The 26,215-nt window shown below is 38.2% G+C and overlaps 1 protein-coding gene across 1 annotated transcript; it reads right to left on the bottom strand.

Moving 5' to 3' along the window:
* Positions 1-15,500: 15,500 nt before the first annotated feature.
* On the bottom strand, positions 15,501-26,151 carry LOC146508073 (sialic acid-binding Ig-like lectin 14). Its single transcript, XM_085178652.1, has 9 exons — positions 23,259-26,151; positions 22,700-23,062; positions 21,773-22,063; positions 18,132-18,380; positions 17,365-17,625; positions 17,171-17,261; positions 16,028-16,120; positions 15,860-15,923; positions 15,501-15,770 (listed from the first exon to the last, which is right to left on the bottom strand). Exons 1-9 carry the CDS (start codon positions 23,302-23,304, stop codon positions 15,735-15,737), a joined length of 1,494 nt encoding a protein of 497 aa, XP_085034778.1. The 5' UTR covers positions 23,305-26,151; the 3' UTR covers positions 15,501-15,734.
* Between the last annotated feature and the right edge of the window lie 64 nt (positions 26,152-26,215).

Here is a 26,215-nt window from a genome sequence, read left to right as displayed (position 1 = left end):
CCAGCACCTGGCTGTGATGTCAGTTGAGAAAGAGATGCTTGAGAGACTTGACCACCAAAATGTGATAGACAGATTTACCAACCTCAAGGTGAGGCGACATAGGATAAAAGAAAAGAAAAAATCTGCAGAGCCATAGTAGTAGCTGCAGTAAAGATCTTTTCATACATTGTACACATTGTACCATAGGCCAAGGTGTCTCAATTTTTCTGATTTTTTAATAATATTTTGTACATTTCAAGGACTCTTCTATTTTTGGAGTGTATTTTTATGTATCTGTATAATATTACACATACACATTAAAAGTGAATCTCTGTCCAAAAAATGCACTCAGTTTACTTTTTACTCACTATGAGCATCATTCATTATTCTCCCGCAGTAATTAAGGTTTGGATATGTATTTTTTAAAATTCCAATCCATTCTTCTTTAGCAGCATTTAAATAACCTTTATCAGATTTGATGGTTTTGTTACAAACTTATCAAAAAAGTGTTTTGCTTTTCTTTCACAAATGTGGGGATTCAATTGTGGTAAAATGTACAAATGTACATGTCATGTTTCGTGGCAAGGACCCAGGCACAGAGAGACTTGGTGAATTTAAGAATCTTATGATTTAAGAAAGAAATTTGCAGACTTGCACAGAGAGGGTACAATTATGATGACTGATAATGGAGATGAAGACAAAAGACGATGAGGACAAGAAGGAACAGGGGTTTAAATGCACCAAGGAGACAGTCATAGGGAACTCGGGACAACTGGAGACATTTAAGGATGCAGGGACTGACAGAGACAGGGAAGTGTCATCGTGACGACTAAAGTTTACCTTGCCAGGATGGGCAGCTCTCTGGGTGCTCAGCACCCCCAAAGCTCTGATCCTAGAATTGCCCCTGAGTGTAACATAGGGAAGTGAACACACATGGAGAAACAGCTGACACAATTGACCATAATGGCACCACAGTGGAATGGTAAAATACGCACATAGAACATGGAAACAAGACTTTCAGAATAAACAGGAAACAGGACAACAAGAACCACACAGACAAGAACCATGATAGGTAGACACACGAACCAGGGAGACTTACTACAGGGGGAGATGACACAAAAGGATCTAAAAAACAAAGGACTAAAATGGCAGAAATTAACTAGATAAGTTAAACTGAAACTAGAATACAAATGAATAACAAAATACAATGAAACTCAAAAACACTGGGTCACATGACCCAGTACCGTGAAACAACCCATCATTATACGTGATTGTGAATAAGAGAAATGGTATTAGGTATTTTTTTTCTGATAGTCAATTATGCTTAATTGCTTAATACTGATCAGAATATAATCAGGTAGTGGTCACTACAGTAGACAGCTATTCAAGGGCTATTTTCTTGTATTTGTGTGTTGTGTGTTGTGTGTTGTGTCGATGGTATACTTGCACATAAAACACTACACTGGACATTGATGTCTCACTCTATACACATAAATTGTCCACCTAAGTGAACATGTAAAAAACTCTTTAAAAAGTACATGTTTAAAAATGAAGTTCAAAAATATTATTTTTTTGCCTAAAGATGAATAAAAAATACTTAAATATGTATCTAGAATATCTAGAATATGAAAATATCAGAAAAAATTTAAACAAAAAAGGAATTATTTTATTTTTTTACTTAACCCTTTGTACTATTCTTCATAGTGTTCTTCTTCCCCTTAACTCTGATTTCCAGCTTCCTGAAAGTTGTTGTGGTGGTTAATTTCTGATGTTTTCAGTTTGTTGTTTTCTGGACTGATGGTGTCCGTTAGTTTACATCACCTTCATATGACTTCAAATATTAATCCTTTTTTTTTTTTTTTTTTTTTTTTTTTTTTTTTTTACACACATGCTTTACTCTGTGACTTTTGAGCATGTTTTTCTTGGTTTTATTTTGGGCTTTGTAATGTTTAATGAAGAATAAACCATATTCCATTTTATCTATTGTTGCATGTTCATGTTTTTCAATATTTCAAATTCAAATTTTTTGCTGAACCTTTTCAGGAACTGCTATATTTAAATTTTGGTTAACAGCCCCATCTTCTGACCAGTATTAATATTTTCATTGACTACTGAGTCACAGTCTGTTTAAATATCTTTGATATAAAAGTCTGTGTTAACTTGAGTTGAAAGCAAGCTGTCTCTGGCACAGATGATTGTTGTAAGTCTTTGAATTAAACCTTTTCCACACATTTCTAACAACAGAAAGATCAAACTAATAAAACTCTGAGCAATTCCACTAATCTCGATCAAATATTCAAAATCATTTTTTCAAAGCAGCATTTACTACATTTGTTCACCTTGGCATGCTGGCCTGCAAAATCCAGACCTGATTACCAATAAGTCTCACTCGTGTTGCACTTCTTGAAATTGAATTGCAAGAATTTGGTCATGTATCAAAATATAAAACAAGCCACGAGTATATTGCATTGGTCCTAGGAAACAGAAGGAAATTAGCATAGAATGTGTAACATGGCTTCATGAAGCAAAAACATACATGAACAATTCTGATGGTAGTTTTTTTTTATTTTTATTTTATTTTAAAACAACACTGTGTAAACGATTGTGTAACCATAAAATATGGTTGAATAACACAATTTTTTTGTTCTTTATTTCATTTTGTAGAAATGCCCAGGACTAATCTATAGTTATTCTCCACAAATACCCACACCCCATGAAGGTCAAACATCCTTCAACCAGACCTGTGCTGATAGACCAATATCATATAACTTGACTGATGTTGTATTTGATAACCCATAACAGCTCTTAACAAAGGTAATAATAAAGAAAAATGATATTGAGTATAAATAATGAACAACATAGTTTCATAATTTGATAAGTTTGCACATAATTTAATCAGACAATATGTTGCGATAATTTTGAACATTACAGTACATTCTTAGTGTAGATTTTTACAAACCTACAGTAAGAATGTACAAATGTGAATTACACATTTGTGAAAAAAATATGTCATATGTTATATACTTCATAATAATAATAATTCGGCGATTGAATTTTTTAAAATCTGCAACCTTTGCGACCTAGCAACTTAAAGATTTTTACAATATGTTATTGGTAATTTTTTAAACAATATAATTTGATAAGCCAAAGAAAATGTTCTAGATGAGATTAACAAGAGCACTTTAACAAATACTATTTACTTACTCTATTTTCCAAAGAAAGTGTGAAAAACATATGATAGAAATATGCGATAAAGTTGCGCAAGGATGTTTTTCTTGATTCATATCAGAAGACACAAACATGGACCGCAGCTGGTTTTCCACATGCTACACATTGTTGTATATTGACTCATCGCAGTCAGTCTGCACAGAGAAACAAGATTAATTCACTCCCCTTTTCATGCATGCACAAAATGAATGAACTAATGAAGAAAACATTACTTATCCCTACATTGCCATAGACAGGAGAGTTGTTGTACATGTCAGGGCAAGGGATATCCTTACAGCTGGTTTTTCTGGAGAAAGAATGCAAGAGGTAAAGATTAAATCTAATTGCATATCTTCTCAAATCATATTTAATCATCAGTAAGATTTGTTTGTTTTCAAACAGAATTGAAGAATTAAAACCTTTTTGGTGGGCCACTATGAGGGAGCTCCACAGGTCTGTCTGACATTATGTTGCTCAGGTTAGTGGTTGTTGTGTCTCTTGATCGCCCCCTGCTGGCAGTAAGATGTTTTTAATTAAATGAGAAAGGAAACTGACACTTGTCACAGCCTCTAACCAAAAAGACATACATTTATTTCAAAATGTATCTATCTATAGATAGATAGATTATTATATTACTATTATTTCGCAAATGGTGCAATAATAAAAAATGCTTATTTTCAATGATTATGTTCATGACAACTTACCATTTTTTAACAACTCCCACTCCACTTCCTATCAGAATAATCAGCAAAATCACACCTGCTCCAGATGAGATAAGAATATTCTGCATGTTGTCTGTCCAGATAAAAATCATAATGAGTGTTTTTGTCATGTAAAAACAGAGAGATCAGTGCATCCCAAGTCTTTCTTACCATTAACAGGTAAAGAGAGCAAGATGTTGTCATATCCCACCACATTGTTTGCCAGGCACTGCACACGCCTGAAAGACCCAAAGTCTGTCTGCAGAGTCCCAGTAGTAACAGAGCCATTCATGTCTACTTTGCTGCTTTGCATGACTCTGTCACCAAAAATAAAATAGACCATGCTGGGAGGCTCAGACTCTACGATACAGTCACACTTTATGATGCCGTTCTCAGAGGAGCACTTTGAGGAAGTCTTGATGTCAGGGGCAGCTTTAAGGACAAGAAATATAAGTAGTGGGGATTTATCATATCCTGTTAGCATCACTGGAGAACTTCAGGTGTACAGATTCTCCCTCATTTACATCTGTCTTATATTCAACCTTTAAATTAAAGCTTTAAAATCTAAATCAAATCAAAATGTATTCCTATACCACGCTTAAAAGCAACACAGTTGACCAAAGTGTTTTACAATTAATTAAGAACAAGAGAAAACAATAGAAAAACAAATAATGCAATAACAAACAGAAAACAAGCGTGATGCTACTCAAACTAAACTTGAATTAAAAGCCAACGTTAAAAAAGTGACTTTTAAGATACAATTTAAAAAGACTGAATAGACTCTGAAGTACGAATATCATCTGGCAGATTATTCCAGAGTCTAGGCACTGCAACTGTGAAGGCCTGATCACCTCTATGCTTCAATCGAGACCTTGGCTGTAGTAAGAGCATCTGGCTAGACGATCTCAGTGCTCTTTTGGGGTTATACATGTTGAGGAGTTTGCTTAAATAACTGGGCGCCATATCATTTAACTTTAAAAGTAAGTGAAAGAATCTTAAAATCAACATGATATTAGACAGGGAGCCAGTGTAAATTTGCTAAAACTGGAGTGATGTGTTCATACATTCTAACACTAAAAGACGTGCAGCAGCATTTTGGTCTACCTGCAAGCAATGGAGAAATGAGTGTTGAAGACCCAAATAGAGAGAATTGCAGTAGTCCAGTTCAGAGGTGATGAAGGCATGAAAAAAGTTTTTCTAGGTCTTTTGGAGGAAGATAAGGCTTCGCTCTGGCAATTTCACATAACTGATAAAAACGGGTTTTCACCCGTTTTCACCCGTTTCACCCGAATTTGATTATCTGCACTGGTAGAATTATCTGCTATTAGTATAAACTGATACAGTACACTTACATTTTACTTGAAGTATCTTAGATGTTTCCTGGTGCAGCCCTCGATGGTATGTTATTTTGCATTTTAAAGGCTTGTTGTGATCAGAGCGGTTTGGGTGAAAGGTCAGAGTAGATGTTGAATTCCACTGGCCTTCATGAAGCTGCTGTGTTTGATTTTGCTGCTCTCCAGAGTGACTCCAGATGAAAGAAGGTGGATATGTGGGGCAGGAGTGAAACACGGAGCAGGATACAGACATATTCTCACCCTCCTTTACTTCCTCTTGCACAGATAAATCAGGTTGACCTGTGTTAACAAAAAAGATTATGATCATAAACCAAATGCAGTTGTGATGGTAAGTGTACTGTATTGGAAATACAAATGCACTTAAGCAGTATAGCTGCTGATGTTGTGTTTCATGCAGCTATCAATTTTGATCAAGTGAATTGATTTCATAAGTATTTAACTGTGAAAAGTAAAATAGATTAAAAACAGTGACTGGGCATAGGGATTATTTAATGGAGAGATATTTTCTATTTTATTGCAAACAAAACAGTGAAAACATCCGTTGGATATTACTGATGGTATCTTTTCACAAATATAGTTATGCTAAGATTCACAACATGCTTACAATAATTTTTAAAATAAATTATTTTACATACTGACTGAAATAGAGACTTTGTTATTTTTGTAGGAGTACTTGTCATAGTCTGTGATTTCAATCCGAAAATAAAAAGTCCCTCCATCACTTTGTTGAAGATCATCAATCATCAGAGAACAATTCTTCTTGCTGAGGTCTCCCAGCAGCTTTGTCCTATTCCGAAACTGATCCAGAGTTTGAGATGCATCAGAATGACAGACGACTTGATCATTGTCATTGTACCAAATCCCCGTGAAGGTCTGGGGGCTTTTTGGTGGTTCTGGGTAGTTATAAGAGCAGGGGATCACCACACATGATCCAAGGAGACCTTTCACTGAGGATGGCACAGCAGCAGTCCAAGATGAAGCTTCAGGTTGAGTCACTGCAATAAATTTGAGAGCAAAACGTGATGAAGAAAAGAACAAAAACAGGGTAACTAATAAGAGGAAGACAATGCACAGGACAAAATCTTAATAATGATTTTTTTTCCTCAGCTAAATAAGATAAAAAAAACCCCAAAACAAATCACATACTGTTTAACTCTGTATATTTTAAGAATTTATATATTATACAGAACACACATACCCTTGGAGCAAATGCACAGGGACAACAAAAGCCACTGTAGAGCATTCATCTCTTCACTTCAGCAAATAAAGTGATAAAGCTGCTGTTTTTTCTTTTTGTAAAAATATGACATGATAGTTTCTGTTCTGCTTTTCACACAGTACATTTAAGTCAAACACAAGATCTCACCTTTGTTTCATATATTGTATGTCTGTGAAAGGTCTCAGTGATCCAGGTCATCTTAGTCTAAGTAGCTTGGAAAGAAAAGTGTCTGGACTTCTTTAAGTTGCTTTAAGACGTTTCACCTCTCATCCGAGAAGCTTCTTCAGTTCTAAGGTCAAATGGAGAGTCCCAGATTTTAAGCCCTGTGGGAGTTTCCCCAAGAGGGACATGGACCCCCTATTTGTCCTCTACCTAATCACATGAGCAAAGGTGTGAAAACAGGTGTGGGTCACAATCAGCCAAGGTTTCAGGTGAACCCACCATGAAAGCTAGCCCCACCCTATCATGTGATTTACTGAGGTCAAATGGCCAAGGATGTGGGTGGGTGTTAAGGTGTCTGGGAAGGGATCTCAAAACTGGATTATAGATGGCAGAGAACTGGTGTTGTAAGCAGCTAACCTTGTTCAAAGGTGGCCGTTCACAGAGGACATATATGGCTTCTTTCACTCTCCTTTTAAACCATTTGTCTTCTCTTTCCAAAATGTGAACATTGGCATCCTTGAAAGAGTGACCTTTGTCCTTTAGGTGCAGATGAACAGCTGAGCCTTGTCCTGCCGAGGTGGCTCTTCTATGTTTTGCCATGTGGCTCTTCACCCTCCACATTTTCTGGAACTTCTCCAGTTTCTTGTGTTCATTCTTCCTGATGTTGCTGTCATTTGGTATCGCTATGTCTATCACTATGGCCGTCTTACTCTGTCCAACACTACTATACAACCACTATACCTAAGATAATATAACTATATTTATACACACACACATAAGCACATGAGCGTGGCACAGAAAGGAATTGGCAAGAATATCAGAGGAGCGAAATACCAGTAGAACAGTCACCTGAGACTGCAAGGCTAGGCTGACCAACCTGTGCACTGCCTGGATTAGTTACAACGGTGACTCCCAAACTTTTTTTGCTGGGTCCCCTTTTGTTTTACAAGAAAGATGTTGCACTATAATATTCAACATTGCTATCAATACATTTTTCAAAAAAGGCCTCTCTGTGCAAAATGGGTTTAAAAACATAAACAACTGTGGGATACTGTTTGTCCGTGATTTAGACAGGGGGAACAAATTGTAGCAGGATGAGCCTGATATTATTTGTATCCCACTGTAACTTTACTGTATAAAGAGCTCACATCTCCAAAATGTCAGGAGTAGTTACTCAAGAAGTGTTTGTGAACTAAAAATCAAGAATGTGGGATACTGTTTGTCCGTGATTTGAACAGCCCAGCGCTGCTCCCAACGAAGGGAAAACCAATTATGCAGGGGAGACCTAGCTTGGCACTTGTGCAGGTGAAGCCAAAGGGCAGATATGCTTCACCATATTTTCTAGTCTTTGGCTTAGAATGAAGTTGGTTTGGAAACATATTCAGCTATGCTTCATCTCCTGCTTTGCGTTTGTGTGGGCGCCCCGTGCTAGCAGTGTCCAAGCGTTGTTGTTTTTTTTCCCCTTTTTATACTGCAATGGCTCTGTGCCCCCCCCCCCCCCCCCCCAGGGGGCGGGCCCCACACTTTGGGAAGGTCTGGGTTACAAGAAAGACTATGAAATGCCTGGAATGCCTAGAACTGTACAAGATCAACAGGACCCTAAGAGCCTTCATCAGGAACTCAATGGGACTGTGGCATACAACACTAGAGGCCAACTTCAAGCCCATAGCATAAGTCACCATCAAGCCAAGGAGATGCTCTGTCCCCAGCGCTGTTCTGCATAGGCCTGAACACCCCACCAGCCGTGTGCTCAGTGAATACCCTAAGCAGAAACCCAAGAGAGAGGAGGAAGAGGAGGAACTACCATGGAAGGACAGACCCCTGCACTGTATGCATCACCGGCAGATAGAGGAGGTGGCTGACATCCAGAAATCCTACCAGTGGCTAGACAAAGCTGGACTGAAAGATAGCACAGAGGCACTAATCATGACAGCACAGGAGCAAGCTCTGAGCACAAGATCCATAGAGGCTGGGGTCTATCACACCAGCCAAGACCCCAGCTAAGATACTGCACAGGACCCTCAAGCTCCCAGGCCTCTGATAGAGGACCTGAGCCTGAAGGATAGACCGCAAAAGGGGAATTTTATTTTTTACATATATAAATCACGTGACCAAAGACAAATGAGGCCCCAATTCTCTGAAATGACACGACATTGGCTTTTTATGTTATTCGAACTGTTCAAAAGACGCAGGAATTGGATCTGAGGTGATTCTGAGGTTGAGATGGATATTGTAAGCCCATTATTGTGCCATCAAACAGGCTAAAAACACACAGGCATAAAAAAAACTGTTGAATGAGGCTTTGTGTGCTCAACCTTTTGGCAAAGCAATTGGCCGGCTGTGATGAGTGAGCACAAGGAGAATAAAAGTTTACAGGACAGAAGACCTTTCAGCAGAGAATGAGGCCATGAGCTGGTCCTTAAATGCTGACTCTTAACTGGAAATGATGGAATGCAGTTGTGTTGGGAAAATAGTGGGAAGCTGGACTAACCAGGAGGAAGGAACATGGATTTTGTGGCAGGAACAGAAAAAGACTGTCCCACAACTTAACACTCAGCCTGGACTTTGCTACAGCTGGGTTCATGCAGCATTTTCTGCTTTTTCAGAAACAAAGGCAATCTGTACTTAAGTTACAATCATTTAAAGATTAATTTCAAATTACTTGGGTTTTTTTTTTGTTTTACTAGTTTATGTTTGTGGATTTGATGTAGGGTTGCCAACCGTCCCTTAAAAAACGGAATCGTCCCGTATTTAGAAACAAAAGTACACGTCCCGTATTGAGCTGAAAAGGGACGCACTTTGTCCCGTAATACAGTGAGAATCAAAAGTAGTCTATAAGTTTTAATGTAATTAACGCTTTGTTTGAAAACATAATTCCCAGCCCCGCCCCTGCTTTGTGACCAATGAGCTGACAGCACACTTATGACAATTCGAGTATGACAATTCAGATTACCGCTCATCTCATTGGTTGAGGAAAGGTCGCTTGCGGAGAAAATACCGGAAGACAACAGATGACCACAACAAAAAGCATGGCCAACAGGGAAACAGACGCCGACACTGCGGTGCAAGTCTCAGACGACAGTACACCTGAAGCTGGGCAAACACTGCGATTTTCAAACTGCACGATTGGCTCGCATGGGTTATAAGTTCGTAGGTCACGATGCAGGTCTCACACTATACCGCCTGATGCTCTGATGCGACCTGAGTCACACTGTGCCTCCATAAAATGAAGGTTATAACAGAAAATCTGTCGCTCGCTCTCCCTCTTTGTCTTTCACTCACACAGACACACACCACCATCAACTTTGCTAAATTACTAATGACAAACATGATCAGGCAGCTGTGATTGAGCAGCAATGTAAATCCAACTATTTTCACGGTTGTTGTGGTCGTGATAATTTGGTGATGCCACATCGAAAAGGCTCGGATGAGCTTTCCAAAGTTCTACAAGTTGTGCCTCCATCGCTTGTGTCCAGATCACACGCCGCACAGCCGTGCTGCTCCGTCTTTTTCACCGACGTTTACGTGTTTGCGCGTGAGCAGTGTGAGCGGCTGCGGTGACACCCTCACGAGCGATTGATGATCGGGAGCTGGTCGTGAGGTGTTAATCGCTTCTCGTTACCCCACGTATACTACACGATGCACGATGAAGGCCAAAATCGGGCCGATCACCAAATCGGTCGCACGACTCAAAAATCGGCTCAAAATGGGCCAAAAATCGCACAGTGTGAGCCAGGCATTAGACCAGCAATGTTTGTTCCTCTCAGAGAAAGAAAAAAAGGCTGCAAAAGTGCAGGGAAGAATGGGAAAAGGAAAACACCTGGCTGGAAAAGTGCACCATAACACCTATAAAGCGCACTGCACTGTGTGCCGGCGCACTTTTTCCATAGGCGTGCTTCTAATGGTGGGCACATGAAGAACATGAGGGGCGTGAAAGCTCGGGGAACCCTTAACCAATTTTTGTCTACCAGGCCACGGCAGAACCAGATATGGTAAACACTGGTTTGTTTGTTTTTAAACCCTCTGGTTAAGGTTAAAATGGGCATGTGCAGTGAATATCAGCGCTACGTGGCCAGAAGTGTGATAATATAATTTATTTTGTGTAATAAACAACTGCAAGGATAGATGATTACAACAAATAGATGAGTAATACATAAAAGTAATACATAGATGAATAATGATGATGAGTTATGATGCGTAATCATGGGAACAAGTGGGTTTACAAACGGGAGCAAAAGCTGAAATAATGCCTCTGCTGAAGCCAATTGCACTAAATGCACTAAATGTGCACTGTTACAAGAATATTTTTCTTTCTATTGTTTTCTATTAATTTATATAATTTTAAGTTAAGCAGGACAGAGTTCTTTTAAAGAAAGATTTACTTTTATTATCAAAAGTTAAGCATGACAGGCTTCTGTTTAAGAAAGAGACCTGTTTTATTGTGTTAATGTTGTCATTTTGAGCTAAAAATAAATGGCTAAATGATTTTTGTTTCCCATGTGTTGATATCACAAAGAATACGCATCTACTTAAATCAAATTCAAGTCAAATGGTTAAAAAAAATAATTTCACACACAAAAAAAGAGCTAAAAAATTCACCACACTGGGAAGGGTGAAGACAACTGGGTCGCCCGGCCCTGGCCACGAGGTGTCCCTTATTTATTTCTCAGGGAGTTGGCAACCCTAATTTGATGTATTCTATTACATGTGTATGATATGAAGATTAACTTAAGAAGAAATAGCTGTTTCCTATTAGTCCACAGACCTAGATTTGTCTACATAGAATAGGAAGAAATAATTAGCAGAAGACAAGTTTTTACTAAAGGTGTCTTTACTAAAGGAAAGTAATGGAGAAAGCAAAAGGATATTTCTGTACAATGCTGTATTTTGTGTTGTGGATCTTACTGAGGGCGGCCTCAATGGTAAAGTGCAGACAAGAACCCTGTAGAGGGTCCTTTACTACAGCGGTCCCCAACCTTTTATGCGCCACAGACCGGTTTATGCCCGACAATATTTTCATGGACCGGCCTTGAAGGTGTCGCGGATAAATACAACAAAATAATACTGTTACCGGTACCGAAAAAAAGAAGTTTTATTCATAACACACGTGAAAAGACCCAGGAAAACCGAGTTAACGAAAAAAACGATAACAAAATAACGCTGAAAACCGATAAAAAACCCTGAAAACCATACATTTCACACCTGAGCCTCAACTCTCGCGGCCCGGTACCAAACGACTCACGGACCGGTACCGGTCCGAGGCCAGGGGGTTGGGGACCGCTGCTTTACTACATGAATCTGAGTAAAACCTTTCTGTAGAGATGATTGGAATTCAGCTTCAAGTCAATGGCACTTTTAACTGTTCTGTTAAAATGTTTAGATTCTTGTTTAAGCCCTGTTCGTTATTTACTTATTTTTAATTGAGTACTAAATTTGTCTTCGGCTCATTTGTTTCTTAAACAGCAGAAGTAGCTGCTGTGGATGCGTAAAAAACCCTCACACGTCTTGTAGTCCCATTTCTCCTTTTGTCTGAGTTTTAAATGACCAAGACAAGAGTTAAAGCAATTAAAATTATGTGTTATTCACTAGACCATACACAACTGTGAAAGAACATTTGCATGTTCATTTCAGAATAGAAAAAAGTGACACAGCTCACAGTTTCAGTTCCTCTCCAGTGTTTATAGTGAGAAAAACAGTTTGTGTATGAGTTCTGTCCTAATGTCTCTCTACTTATTGAGCCATCCCTTGACTGTTTGTCAGATAATTAAAGTGACAAAAATTTGTGTTCAGGCTCAATATCTATTGTTCTTGAAAGTTAAAATATCAGTGAATCAAAATCAAATCTCTTGTTCTCTTTCAGTGCACCTGACCTTGAGTGTGGGTCAGCCAGTTGCAGCTTTTAGCCTCAGTCACAAACTTCTGCATTAACATTTAGTTCAAAGAGAAGTTATAAAACAAAGTTCTAAGCTAATCGACCTTAGTGTTCTCCTTTTTTAAAAAAAAGAATCGATAAGAGAATCGATAAAGAATTGAATCGTTAAACAGAATTGAAAATGGAATCAGAATCGTGAAAATCTTATCAATACCCATCCCTATATTCACCACAGATGTGTCTGTATACTATGCTGGCCACTTGTTTATGGCGTTCCATGTATGACCCGCCTGCCAGCATCTTGCACCCTGCTGTTATGTGCTGGATTGTCTCAGGGGCATCTTTACACAGCCTGCACCTGGTGTGGTAGACCCCAGCTCCTCTATTTCTTGTGCTTAGAGATTGTTCCTGTGCTGCCGTGATTAGTATGTCTGTGCTGTCTTTCAGTCCAGGAACCGGCAGGACTTCTGGATGTCAGCCAATTCTTATATCTGTCTGTAGTACATACCATGCAAGGGCCTGTCCTTCCATAGTGGTTCCTCCTCTTGCTCCTCTTGTTTCTTTGGTTTCGGCTGCCAGAAATATTCACTAAGCATGTGAATGGTTGTGACCATCTTCCCGATAGATATATAGATATGTAGATGAATATGTATGTATAAGTATGTATCTACTGTATGTCTCTTGTGTCTCTGCTGAAATTTCCAATGGTGGACTTCTGAGATCCAATCTTCTGAACTGCGCATCTCAAAGGTTATTTCATGTCTTCATTTTATGTTACTTTACTTAGATTTGTCCTTAGCACATTTTCACAAGAATATTTATTTTACCATTTGTTATTTATTGTACTCCCTTTTAAACCAGATGTAGTAACATTTTGTCTTTAAAACTGTTTGTCTATCAGACTTTACTCAATACATTTATTAAATCATAAACATTTTTAAAGTAGACATTCTGAGAACAGAGTGCCACACACACTACATACGCTTCGTCATATTTCCCGTCTTAGCTTTCAGGAGACGTTCGTTTGTGTCATTATCTCCGTCTCTCTCCGCCTTTCTTTTCGTCACCGTTAAATATTTTTTCTATTTTTCTTCAGGGTTTGTTTACGACACTTCATATCTCCTGCTCTGTGCTCTGTGTGTGTGTTCGTGCATGCTTGGTGCCAAAAACCCTGCCACCTACTGTAGTAGACCTGCAATTACACTTTATTCCAGGGGAAAAGAAGCATGTTCCCTGGGGTCACAGATGGCGCGCCCCACTATTTGAGAAGGACTACCTGAATCTATTGGTCAGGTTAAACAGATTTATATCTACTTAGTTATATTCTGATCAATAGAAGCATAATTAACTATCAGTAAAATTAGATTCTTTGTTTGAGCATTACAACACTTAATGCTATTTCTCTCATTCAAAATCATCTATAATGATGGGCATGAATGGATTTGTGACACAGCCTCTTCTCAGTCCCAGGTGTGAATATAAAAGCAGGATCATGTCTACACACAAAATCCAGACATTAGACCAGACATGTTCACTACTCCAACCACATTTCTCAGTAAAAATATTGATCAGGCTTATATTTTTGATTTTTCTTGTGGTTTTTGATTAAGATTAAAGATCTTAATCTACCATTAGGATATATGGAAAAATAATAAATGAAAATGGTTGTTTCAGCCTTCAGATCAACTTTTATACATGGGTGGGGCGACTTCAAGCATATCACACAACGATTTATATTAGGCCTGCACTTTTGCAGAACTGTTTGCAAAGTCTGAAAGGTTTTGAGGGAAAAAAACTAAACATTTAGATTTTTTGGTTCACTCGCTGTTTTGAAAACTGCATGGACAAAATTTAAAAAAAAAAAAAAATGTTAAAAGAAATGCAAAAAAAAGAAATTGTGTTTCAAAACCAAAAAAGAACAAGAACAAAAACAAATTAACAAGAAACTCAAAATCCTGGGTCCAAGACCCAGGAGACCCAGGAACCATTACTTTTAGTTCCAATCAGGCTATCTTCAAAGTAGCCAAATGTTTCAAGTCTATTTTCAAATGTGCCCCATTTTATACACAAACATTGAAATTAGGCACACGGTTCTGAAAACACAAAGTCATGTATCAACATCATGACTCCAAACTACTACACTCTCCACTGGTCTCACTCAAATAACATAGTTCAGGCAAATATCTGAATACAATCATGGCTGATGTTACGGCTGCCTCTCCCAAGACAGCCTCAAGAATGAAGGAGGAGATACCAGAAGACAGGCTGTTACACAAAGAAAGCTAGGCAGGCCATAAAAGTAATACCAGCAGGACTGGCATCTCTTCCTTTCTATTCCACTTGGGCATATTTATGATCAAGTTATTAGAAACAGGCTCCAAAACGGTGCCATGAAGGCCCAACATCCTTTAGCGGAACCTGTGCTGACAGACCAGCATTATCCACCTTAACTGGTTTTTGATAACCCATGACACAAATAATAAAAGACGTCATTGAACTCAAATAATGAACAAAATAGTTATTGACTTGGCTAACTTAATAATTCTTCTTAAGGGTAAATAATTGATAGCACATTACTGTCAGACACTATGCTGCAATAATAACTCAGAATTAATATTATTAGTTATTATTAAAAATTATCCATTTCTTATATTTTGTTACATAAGAAATTATTTAGGGCAGCACTGTGGTGGAGTGGCTGGCACTGTTGCCTCACAGCAAGAAGGTCCTGAGTCTCCACCACCTGGCCGGGCCTTTCTATGTGGAGGTTGCATGTTCTCCCTGTGTTTGCATGGGTTCTCTCTGGGTACTCTGGCTTCCTCTCACAGTCCAAAGACATGCAGTTAGGGGGGTTGGTCTAAATTACCCGTAGGTGTGAACGTGAGTACGAATGGTTGCCTGACTCTATGTGTTAGCCCCCCCCCCCCCCCTTTTTTTTATTACACTTATTTATATAATGAGTTAAATAAAAATCAAAGCTTAAATATGTTTAGTAAACAGACAACTTTGGTATTATTAGAGTACTTTATTGGTAATAATTCAAAGCACATCATTTGATAACAAGTAAAGAAATCCTCTGAGAGCAACAAGCACAATTTTAAAGATTAGTATTTACTTATTGTGTTTTAGAAAGAAAATGACAGATGACAGAAATAAACAATTAATATTTCAAAGTGTTTAAGGTTTTTCTTTTTTCTTGACTCGCATAACAACCTGGACTGAAGCTGATCTTCCACACGCTACACATTGTTGTATATTGACTCATCGCAGTCAGTCTAGACAGAGAAACAAGATTAATTCACTCACTTTGTTTATGCATGCACATTATGAATGAATTATTGAAGAAATCATTACTTATCCCTACATTGCCATAGACATGATCATTGGCATAAATGTCAGAACAAGACATATCCTTCCTGTCCTCTTTCCTGCAGAAAGAATGCAAAAACATTAAATCTAGTTAACATCTTTTAAAATCATATTTAATCACAAGTGAGATTGTTTGTTTAAACTTAAGATGAAGAATCAAAACCTTTTTGTTGGGGCATAACGAGGGAGCTCCACAGGTCTCTCTGCTTTCATGGTGCCCAAGTCTGATGTTGGCGTCTCCCTTGATCTCCCCCTGCTGGCAGAAAACAATAAAATAAATAAGAACATGAGAAAGACAGCTGTCAGTTTTGGTAACCTCTTAAGTAGAGCCACATTTGGCTGCTATATTTGGATGGGCAAACACAAATAAATGAATTTCAGATGCAAGCTCTGAGATAAGGTTTTTTTGTACATGTTGCGTGACAAAAATAAGCATCATTACAATGATCTCACTGAACATAGCAGCCTATGATGGTCTGAACTGAAAGAGCAGCAGCAGCAGTTTCAGGAGGAGTCAATATGTGCATGTTTCATTTATATAAGAGATTATACTTTGAACATTTTTATTTTTGTCAACATACTTCTCATGAGTAATGCTACTGAAGTAAAAGCACAATGAATAGAATCAGTGGATTTTGTTTTTATTAAAAAGAAGAAGAACGCAATTAGCCTGTTTTGTTTTTCTCTTTTTCCCCAACTAAAGATGAAGAGAGAGGAAGAGGGGTGTGTGTGTGTGATTTAGGATAATCTGTTTTTAAAGGAACATTTTTAAATACCACAGTTGTCTTTGATACTAGTTGTTAATGTTGCTATGCTGCTCATTTAACAGTCTTTCTATAAATGAAAATAAAGAATTCAACACCATAACACACATCTAAAGGAAAAGTTGATCCTCACAGCAGCAGCTTCTCTCTGTGTTGATACTCAGAAAAGATGCAAATAACATCTGAGATAGATTTCACAAAAGTATTGACTGTTATAACTCACCAAAGCAGAAGTAAGAAATGAATGTGTGTGACTTCTCCTTTCAAGCTACTGGATCGTGTCTGTGTTTTATTTGTAGCTCTGACTTCATAGTTAATCAGCTCTGTACTTTCCAAGAGACATGGTGCTCTGCTTCTTACTCTGAATACTTTTTTAACTCCTGTGTTATGTGCTGCTTTTTCTATTAACTTAATAACAAAGGACATAGGCAATATACCTTATTTAGGTGGTCTGGCTGTCAAAACCTCAAAAAATGTCCATTATTGTGTAGATTTTTCTTCCAACCACCATTTCAGAAATACAAATATTTTCTAAAACTCACCATTTTCTAACAACTCCCACTCCAGTGGCTATCAGAATAATCAGAAAAATCACACCTGCTCCAGAGGCTATGAAAATATTCTGCATGTTGTCTGTTCAAAAAGAAAGCATAATGAATATTTTTTGTTTTGCCATGTAAATATAAAGTGAGAATAATTAATGCTTGACATTCTTGAGATTGAAATTTTTTCTTACCATTAGCAGGTAACAAGAGTGTGAGGTTAGCATTTCCCAGTGTGTTGTTTGCCAGGCAGTGAACAAACTTAAAGGACCCAAAGTCTGTCTGCAGAGTTCCAGTAGTAACAGAGCCAACTGTCTCTACGCTGGTGCTTTGCAGAACTCTGTCACCAAGAACAAAATGGACCATGCTGTGAGGCCTGGACTCCACGATGCACTCGCACTTTACCACATCATCCTCTGAGAAACACTTAGATGAAGTCCTAATATCAGGGGGATCTGTAAGGACACTAGAGAGCTATAATTAGGAGATAAAAGATAGCTGTGCATTTATTATATACATTATATGGATAAAATAGCTGCTCAGCAATCTAAATTTATGCCATGATGTAAGCAGAAGTTTTAAACTTTGGAGTTATTGAGTCAGATGACTCAATAACACTATGTGCATCAGTACTTGGTGACACTGCTTTGTAACTTTATGTTAATTTTGAAATTTCTTCCTCCTAGATATTCCAAAAACTGGCTTCTCAAAACAGTAACATCCTATTACAGTACCACACTCAAGTTAAACGATCTCTCGAGAACGACCCATTCTTTCACAAATGCTTGTAAAGGCAGACTGTATGGCTAGGTGACTGATGTTATACACCAGTGGCAACGGGACTGAAAACACCTGAATTTAAGGATTAATAGGTGTGGCCTAATATTTTTGTCAATAAAGTTTATCTTTGACTCACATGAAAATCTATTTTGTTGTTATATTTCTTCCATTTTGTACTCACATAACACATTGAGCTTCACGGTGCTTGATCTGATTCGTCCTTCCTCATTGACAGCAGTGCAGTACATGGACTCTATTGAATGTCTGGAGACATTTGACATTGTGTAGGTTTGTCCCTTATTCAGCAGAGTACCAATTTCACTGTGCCACTCATAGCTGCTGACAGGGTTAGCATCACTGGAGCACTTCAGGTGTGCAGTCTCTCCCTCATTCACTGACTGGTACTCAACCTTCACATTCACTGGAGCATCTGCATAGAAACATTTAATCCTTTATGTTACTGTGCAGCATTTTATCTTATTTTACATACTGTCAGGTCAAGGTTGAGCTTATTTCAACATTCTGACATGATGGTGGCACCAAATGAAAAAGTTCAGGAAGTCGATGAAAGTCACCAATATTTTGGAGATGATGAATATACTGACAAAATATCAAAGCAGTCAATCCAGTAGTTGTTAAGACTAAATTGACTTTCAGTCAGTGATTCATTGTCATACCACTAGACTGACGTCGCGGTTCATTAAACAAACAAACAAAACAAAAGAAATAAGAGAGAAAAACGAATTTATAAATAATTCATAAAAACATTTTAAAAAGGATGCATATAGAAAAGCATAGAATTTACAGTTCTTTTTGGCACAAGCTCATTCAGTGCAATTATCAGGCAACTGAAAGATGACTTATTGTGTCAGCAAGCAGAGGTTTTGGCAGTTTGCAGGTCTGTAGCATTTTGGGTGTGTGTTAACCGCAACACAAAGGAAGAAATACATTAGCAGCTAAATTAGATAAGTGGTTGTTTTTGTCCAATATTCTGAAATGGATCATAAGGCCATTTCCAAATAAGTTTCTCATTCTGCAGTGTGAAAGCTTATTCTCACTGTAGGAAACATTCAAGAAAGTTTGCAGTCTTTCCAGGAGTTGATGTCCCAACAAATTCACCCCAAAGTCAAACTACAATGCTAAAAAAAACAAACAAACTAGTAATAAAAATGCAGTGTTAACAAAAAAAAAGAATAAATCAAAAAACCCACCAAAAATCTGGGCAGCATGACTGCAGTCATTCACTCAACCATGAACTCCTCAGTATATCAAAGTATTCTAGAGTCAAACATGAGGCTACAGCTTGTTTTGTAGCTTGGTCTTAACTGATTAATAATCCCAAGGACATTACCAACCAAAGAATGACTGACAAAGAAAAGAATCAAGGTTTTGCAGTTGCATCGTCAAAATTTAGATCTCAGATTAAAATTGTGTGGTGACAATTTAAAAGAGAGCTGTGCATAAACAAGTGTCCACAAACCTCAATGAAATGAAGCAACCTTCTAAAGATGTGAAAGATGAAATTTCTTCAAAATGATGTGAGAAACGGCTACTTACTTTACAAGTCATTGTAGCCAAAGGTGGTTGTACATGCTACTGGGTTTTGCTTAGTTTTCAAATTACTTTGGAGTTTTGTGTAAGTGTTCTTTAACATGATTGCACATACAGTGGGATGCAAAAGTTTGGGCAACCTTGTTAATAGTCAATATTTCCCTGTATTAATCGTTGGTTGTTACAATAAAAAAATGTCAGTTAAATATATCATATAGGAGACACACACAGTGATATTTCAGAAGTGAAATGAAGTTTATTGGATTTACAGAAATTGTGCAATAATTGTTTAAACAAAATCAGGCAGTTGCATAAATTTGGGCACTGTTATGAACTAATTATTGGAACTCAAATTGGCTTGGTAAGCTCAGTATTTAAAGGGGTTGTAAGTTTCCCTCCTCTTTTAATGGGGGTCTCAAAACAACTCTCAAATGATCTGAAGACAAAGATTGTTCACCATCATGGTTTAGGGCATTGGTCCCCAATCCCAGTCCACGAGGGCCGGTGTCCCTGCAGGTTTTAGATCTCACCCTGGGTCAACACTCCTGAATAAAATGATTAGTTCATTACCAGGCCTCTGGAGAACTTCAAGACATGTTGAGAAGGTAATTTATCCATTTAAATCAGCTGTGATGGATCAAGCACACAACTAAAACCTGCAGGGACACCGGCCCTCGTGGACTGGGATTGGGGACCCCTGGTTTATGGGAAGGATACAGAAAGTTGTCTCAGAGATTTAAGCTGTCTGTTTCCACAGTTAGGAACATATTGAGAAAATGTAAGACCACAGGCTCAGTTCAAGGTAAGGCTCAAAGTGGCACACCAAGAAAAATCTCGGATAGACAGAAGGTTTGCTAAAGCACATTTGGACTTCATTATTCATTCTGGAATAAGGTGCTGTGGACTGAAGAAAATTTAGTTATTTGGGCATAACAAATAGGGGTGGTAGCTCAGGTGGCAGAGCAGGTCAGCCGCTAATCAGAAGGTCGGTGGTTCGATCCCAGGCTGCATGTCAAATATCCTTGGGCAAGATACTAACCCCATGTTGCCTACTGGTGGTGGTCAGAGAGCCTGGTGGCACCAGTGTCCAGCAGCCTCGCCTCTGTCAGTGTGCCCCAGGGCAGCTGTGGCTACAACGTAGCTTGCCATTGCCAGTGTGTGAATGTGTGTGTGAATGTGTGAATGACTGAATGTAAAGCACTAAAGGGGTCCTTAGAGACTGAGTAAAGTGCTATACAAATGCAGGCCATTTACCATAACAAGGGGCGTTATGCATGGAGGAAAAAGAACACAGCATTCCAAGAAAAACACCTGCTACCTACAGTAAAATATGGTGGTGGTTCCATCATGCTGTGGAGCTGTGTGGTCAGTGCAGGGAAAGGGACTGGGAATCTTGTCAAAGTTGAGGGACACATGGATTCCACTCAGTATCAGCAGATTCTGGAGACCAATGTCTAGGAATCAGTGACAAAGCTGAAGCTGCGCCAGGGCTGGATCTTTCAACAAGACAACAACCCGAAACACTGCTCAAAATCCACTAAGGCATTCATGCAGAGGAACAAGTACAACATTCTGGAATGGCCATCTCAGTCCCCAGACCTGAATATTATTGAAAATCTGTGGTGTGAGTTAGAGAGCCGTCCATGCTCTGAAGCCATTAAACCTGAATGAACTAGAGACGTTTTGTAAAGAGGAATGGTCCAAAATACCTTCAAACACAATCCAGACTCTCGTTGGATCCTACAGGAGGCGTTTAGAGGCTGTAATTTCTGCAAAAGGCGGATCTACTAAATATTGATTTCATTTCTTTTTTTTGTGGTGCCCAAATTTATGCACCTTCCTGATTTTGTTTAAACAATTATTGCACACTTTCTGTAAATCCAGTAAACTTCATTTCACTTCTCAAGTACCACTGTGTGTGTCTCCTATATGATATATTTAACTGACATTTTTTTATTGTAACAACCAACGATTTATACAGGAAAATGACTACTAACAAGGTTGCCCAAACTTTTGCATCCCACTGTATGTGCAATCATGTTAAAGATCACTTACAAATGTAACAACCAATGATTTATACAGGAAAATTACTACAAAATTTCTATTTCTAATTCTAACAACTGCAAACACATGTAACAAAGCAACCATGCCTAGTGTCGGAACACCCTTAATTTTTAGAACATTGTATTCTAGATTTTTTTAAAAGTGATCATTTTTACAATATTTATAAGATTTTCTTTCATCTACATGTATTTGTCAGTGCACACTTACATTTTACTTTAAGGGTCTTGGAGGTTACCCGCTGCTTTCCACCGTGGTATGTAACACTGCATTGTAAAGGTTTGTTGTGATCAGAGCGGTTTGAGCGAAAGGTCAAAGTAGAGGCTGCATTCCACTGGCCATTTTGAAGCTTCTGTGTTTGATCATGCTGCTCTCCAGAGTGACTCCAGTGGAAAGAAGGTGGATATGTGGGGCAGGAGTGAAACACCGAGCAGGATGCAGACACAGTTTGACCCTCCTTTACCTCCTCTTGCACAGAGAAATCAGTGGGATTTGGTTCATCTGTGTTAACAAGAAAGATCAAGATGATTTTAAGACCCAAACTAACTGTGATTTTTTTTGCAAATCCAAAGACTAATCCAATTGTTGAATTTCCAAATACCATAATGCGTAGAACTAATATAGGAAACAGATTAAGGTGAGGAGAAGGGAATAAGAGAAAAAACAAAGCAAAACACTATTCTTATAAAAATCTAACAATATGATAATGTGGACTTTACTTTACTATGATTTGACTTTATGCTGTGTGGCAGGTAAGCCAGGACCCAATCGCAGCACTCAAAGACCAAATAGTAAACTAAAGAAGCAGCTTTATTGCTGTACAGAGAAATACCTCAAAAATTGTAACACTAAGCTAAGTAACGTGGAAACTAGAAGCAAAACACAGAACTCTAAAACACAGAGAGACGCATACAACAGTGGGGAAAGGGAAACTGAGGACATAAATATACACAACAGGGTAACAAGAGGATGGGTAGCAGGTGGAAATACAGCTGACACTAATTAGGAATCAACGAGGAATATTCAAATAACACTATTTAGTCCGGAAACATAGAAATAACGAACCAGTACCATAACACTTTCCACATGAGTGGATAATTTGAGTGTAACTGTACAGCATTCATTCAGTTAACTTACCAATCACTGAAACAGAGATTTTGTTCTTTGAGTAGGAAAATACGGCATAAGCTTCCATTATAATCCTGAAATGAAAGGTCCCTTCATCTCTTCTTGTAAGTTTATCAATCATCAGAGAACAATTCTTCTTGTTGAGGTCTCCCAGCAGCTTTGTCCGACTCTGAAACTGAGCTGGAGTTTGAGATGCATCAGAATGACAGATGACTTGATTATCATTATTATACCAAATCCCCGTGAAGGTCTGGGGGCTTTTTTGTGGTTCTGGGTAGTTATAAGAGCAGGGAATCACCACACATGAGCCAAGGAGACCTTTCACTGAGGATGGCACAGCAGCGGTCCAAGATGAAGATTCTGTTGGAGTAACTGTAATAAATTTGAGAGTAAATTATGATGAAACAAAACAAATAAATAAGACTACCAACATAAGAAGGACAATGTAAATGTGTGTGAAAATAAAGAAAAGATCATGTAATACCGACATTATGTGTTACACAAAGATGTATGAAAATGTGAGAATTAAAATTTTCAGCTATACTTTAAAGGTCTATACTATCCATACCTTTAATGCAAATGTACATGAAGAACAAAGACCATTGTAAGACCATCTTTTCTTCTCACTGTCACGCCAACAAATACGGTGACAAGGATGTCTGTGTTTTTTTAAATTTCCTTCAGAAACATGTGACATGAAGTTGCCTCTTTACTTTTCACACATTTTGCAACCACTTTATCACACTCATCTTACTTTTTTCTGCATGTTCTGCAAAATAGAGAAGAAAATTAACTTCATCGTCGTGTCTATTTTTTTCTTTGTTAGGTTTTGTAAATGGTTTGTGCTTGATCACAGCGTGTGGTTTCCTGCTGGTTTTGCCTCCTTATTTACACATCAGTTTGACATGTTCAGAGTGAAATGTGGTTACCCTCTCATGTGCACACACACACACGCACAGCAGAAAGTCCATTTTGATGGCTCTACATGTTTAAAAGTATGTGTTATTGTAGATATGCATTTTAGCCTTTGCATTTCTTACACTGACCCCCGCCCCTGAAAAAAAAAAATTGCTGTTCGCCCCATATGTGAGCACGAGAGAGGAAGACACCCTACAGTTCATCGAAACATTAACTTGATATTTATTCCTCCTATAAACAAATTATTGTAAAGGAATTTTTATTTTGTTTTTATATGTATCTATTTTTAGTGAAATCAACTTATAAACTTATAATTCTTTTCTTTCTCGACATATTTTAAGTGACCTATATTTGACAAGAGCATAATAAAACTGAAATTCTGTTTATGGCCACCCCAATATTTTTAGTGGCCTCACTATGGCCACCCCTATGAAACAACTCTGGAAGCACCCATGATTCTATCTACAAAAAAATATTTTTGTGTATCTAAAGGAAGAAATTTGCAATTTGTTTGGATTTCAGCTCTATTATATTTCTCATTAAATTAACAGGGAACTGGCTTCTTTGGTATATAGAATGACTACCAAAATAGTACTGGATTATTTTTAATTTGACAGCACTGTTTCACTTTGCAGCTCTGTTTTAGTCAAATGCAATGTCACATGACAGTGCAGCAAGACCTCACTCTTCATGTTGTGGCTTTTCTAAAGTAATGTGGGCAACAACCGGTGAATATAACATTTTAGCTAATGTGCAAAAGTACACTGCCTTTACTCTGTGCTTTCTTGTAAAAAAACGTGTTTATATGGGTACACACGTGTGCAGGTAAACACGAGTTCCTCTTTTATTTGACTACACTGGTTGATGCGTTTGTGTACTTGCTATGGGAAGCAGAGCCAATGCACACCAAATGTTTCGGACTTGTGGCGCTGTGAAGGAGGAAAACTGGTGAAGGTAACTAAATGGTGTTGACAACGCCACCTAGGGATGGAGTTACACCCCAGGAGAGATTACAATAGCCAGTGTAAGCATCGTAACAATTACAAATGGCACACAGGTTATACTTGCTTCCCGGTGTGTACATTCACAGGCATGAAAGGGAATTCCACCACACGCTTTATTTTATGCTTTATTTATATTTAAATTATAAATAAAGCAATATAAAAACAACCCAGTAAATAAGATACAAAAGAAACAGCCGTAAACGCACATGACACACACACACACAAGATACAGGTCCTTTTAAAAGCTTCATTAAAATATAACAAACAGTTAACACTGAAACGCTATAAAACAATGAACAAATGCCAATCAACACGACAGCAACAAAGCAAAAACCAGACTACAACAAGACAGCAGCAGTGTGTAGGCCTTTAACAAGAGAAAGAAAGTAGTCAGCCAGGGTTCACGCTACTTTAAGCCAAACTGCAGACAGTCAGGATCCTACTTACCACCCTTTTACAATTACAAAGCTTTAAGCAATTGGCAGGACAAAAGAATGTGATCTGCAATACTTAAAGACAACTTGTGACCTTCGCCACCCTCTACAGGAATGAGTGCAAGTTGCCAGGAAATGGGAGTAGGCTACAGCTGCTTACATTAGGCATGAATGTTCATGCTGTGTTCACAAACACCATGCATTAACCAAACATCTACCAAATCTATCCCACTACAAAGAAAAACAAGTTTTTTAACCGCTTGTTTCAGGAATTTCTGTGTTTGTCTGGGAAGACTAATTAGAAAGTTTTTAATAGTGGAAAACTGATCACATTGGCAATGTTTTGTCTTTTTTGTATTCTGCATGTAAACACGTGGTATGTAATAAATAAAAATAATTAAAAATACAATTAAAATAAAATACAGACAACTGAGAGTAAAGGTAGAATATGACAATATCAAAAGACAAAATAAATAAACTCTCTGTCTGAATGACTACCGCCCTGTTGCACTGACATCCCTCATGAAGTGCCTTGAGCGGCTGGTCAAAGGTCACATCTGCTCCTCCCTCCCTGACACACTGGACCCTCTTCAGTTCGGCTGTCGGACAAACAGAGCCACAGAGGATGCCATCGCCCTGACAATGTACACCGCCCTCCCTCACCTGGAAAAAGGGAATACATATGCAAGAATGCTCTTCATCGACTACAGCTTGGCACTTAACACCATCATCCCCTCAAAACTTGCCTCGAAGCTCGTCGACCTAGGGCTAGGAACAGCTATCTGCAGATGGATTCTGAACTTCCTCACAAACAGGCCCCAGGTGGTGAGAATTGGTAAGTACACCTCCTCATCACTCATCCTAAACACAGGAACGCCACAAGGTTGTGTGCTTAGGCCCCCTATATTCCCTGTTCACACACATTTGTGTTGCTAAACATAAGTCAAACACCATTATCAAGTTTGCGGATGACACAATAATCGTAGGCCTCATCACAGACAACTATGAAATGGCCTATAGAGATGTCAACGGTCACATTCCTGTAAAGATTTCTTTATCTATTCACAAGTGTGTACACACACACACACACACACACACACACACACACACACACATATACATATATATACATATACATATATATATACATACATATACATACTGTGAGA

This window comes from Neolamprologus multifasciatus, chromosome 11 (assembly GCF_963576455.1).
Source record: "Neolamprologus multifasciatus chromosome 11, fNeoMul1.2, whole genome shotgun sequence".
In the NCBI taxonomy this organism is placed as follows: domain Eukaryota; kingdom Metazoa; phylum Chordata; class Actinopteri; order Cichliformes; family Cichlidae; genus Neolamprologus; species Neolamprologus multifasciatus.
This window is presented reverse-complemented; position numbering and strand designations above follow the sequence as displayed.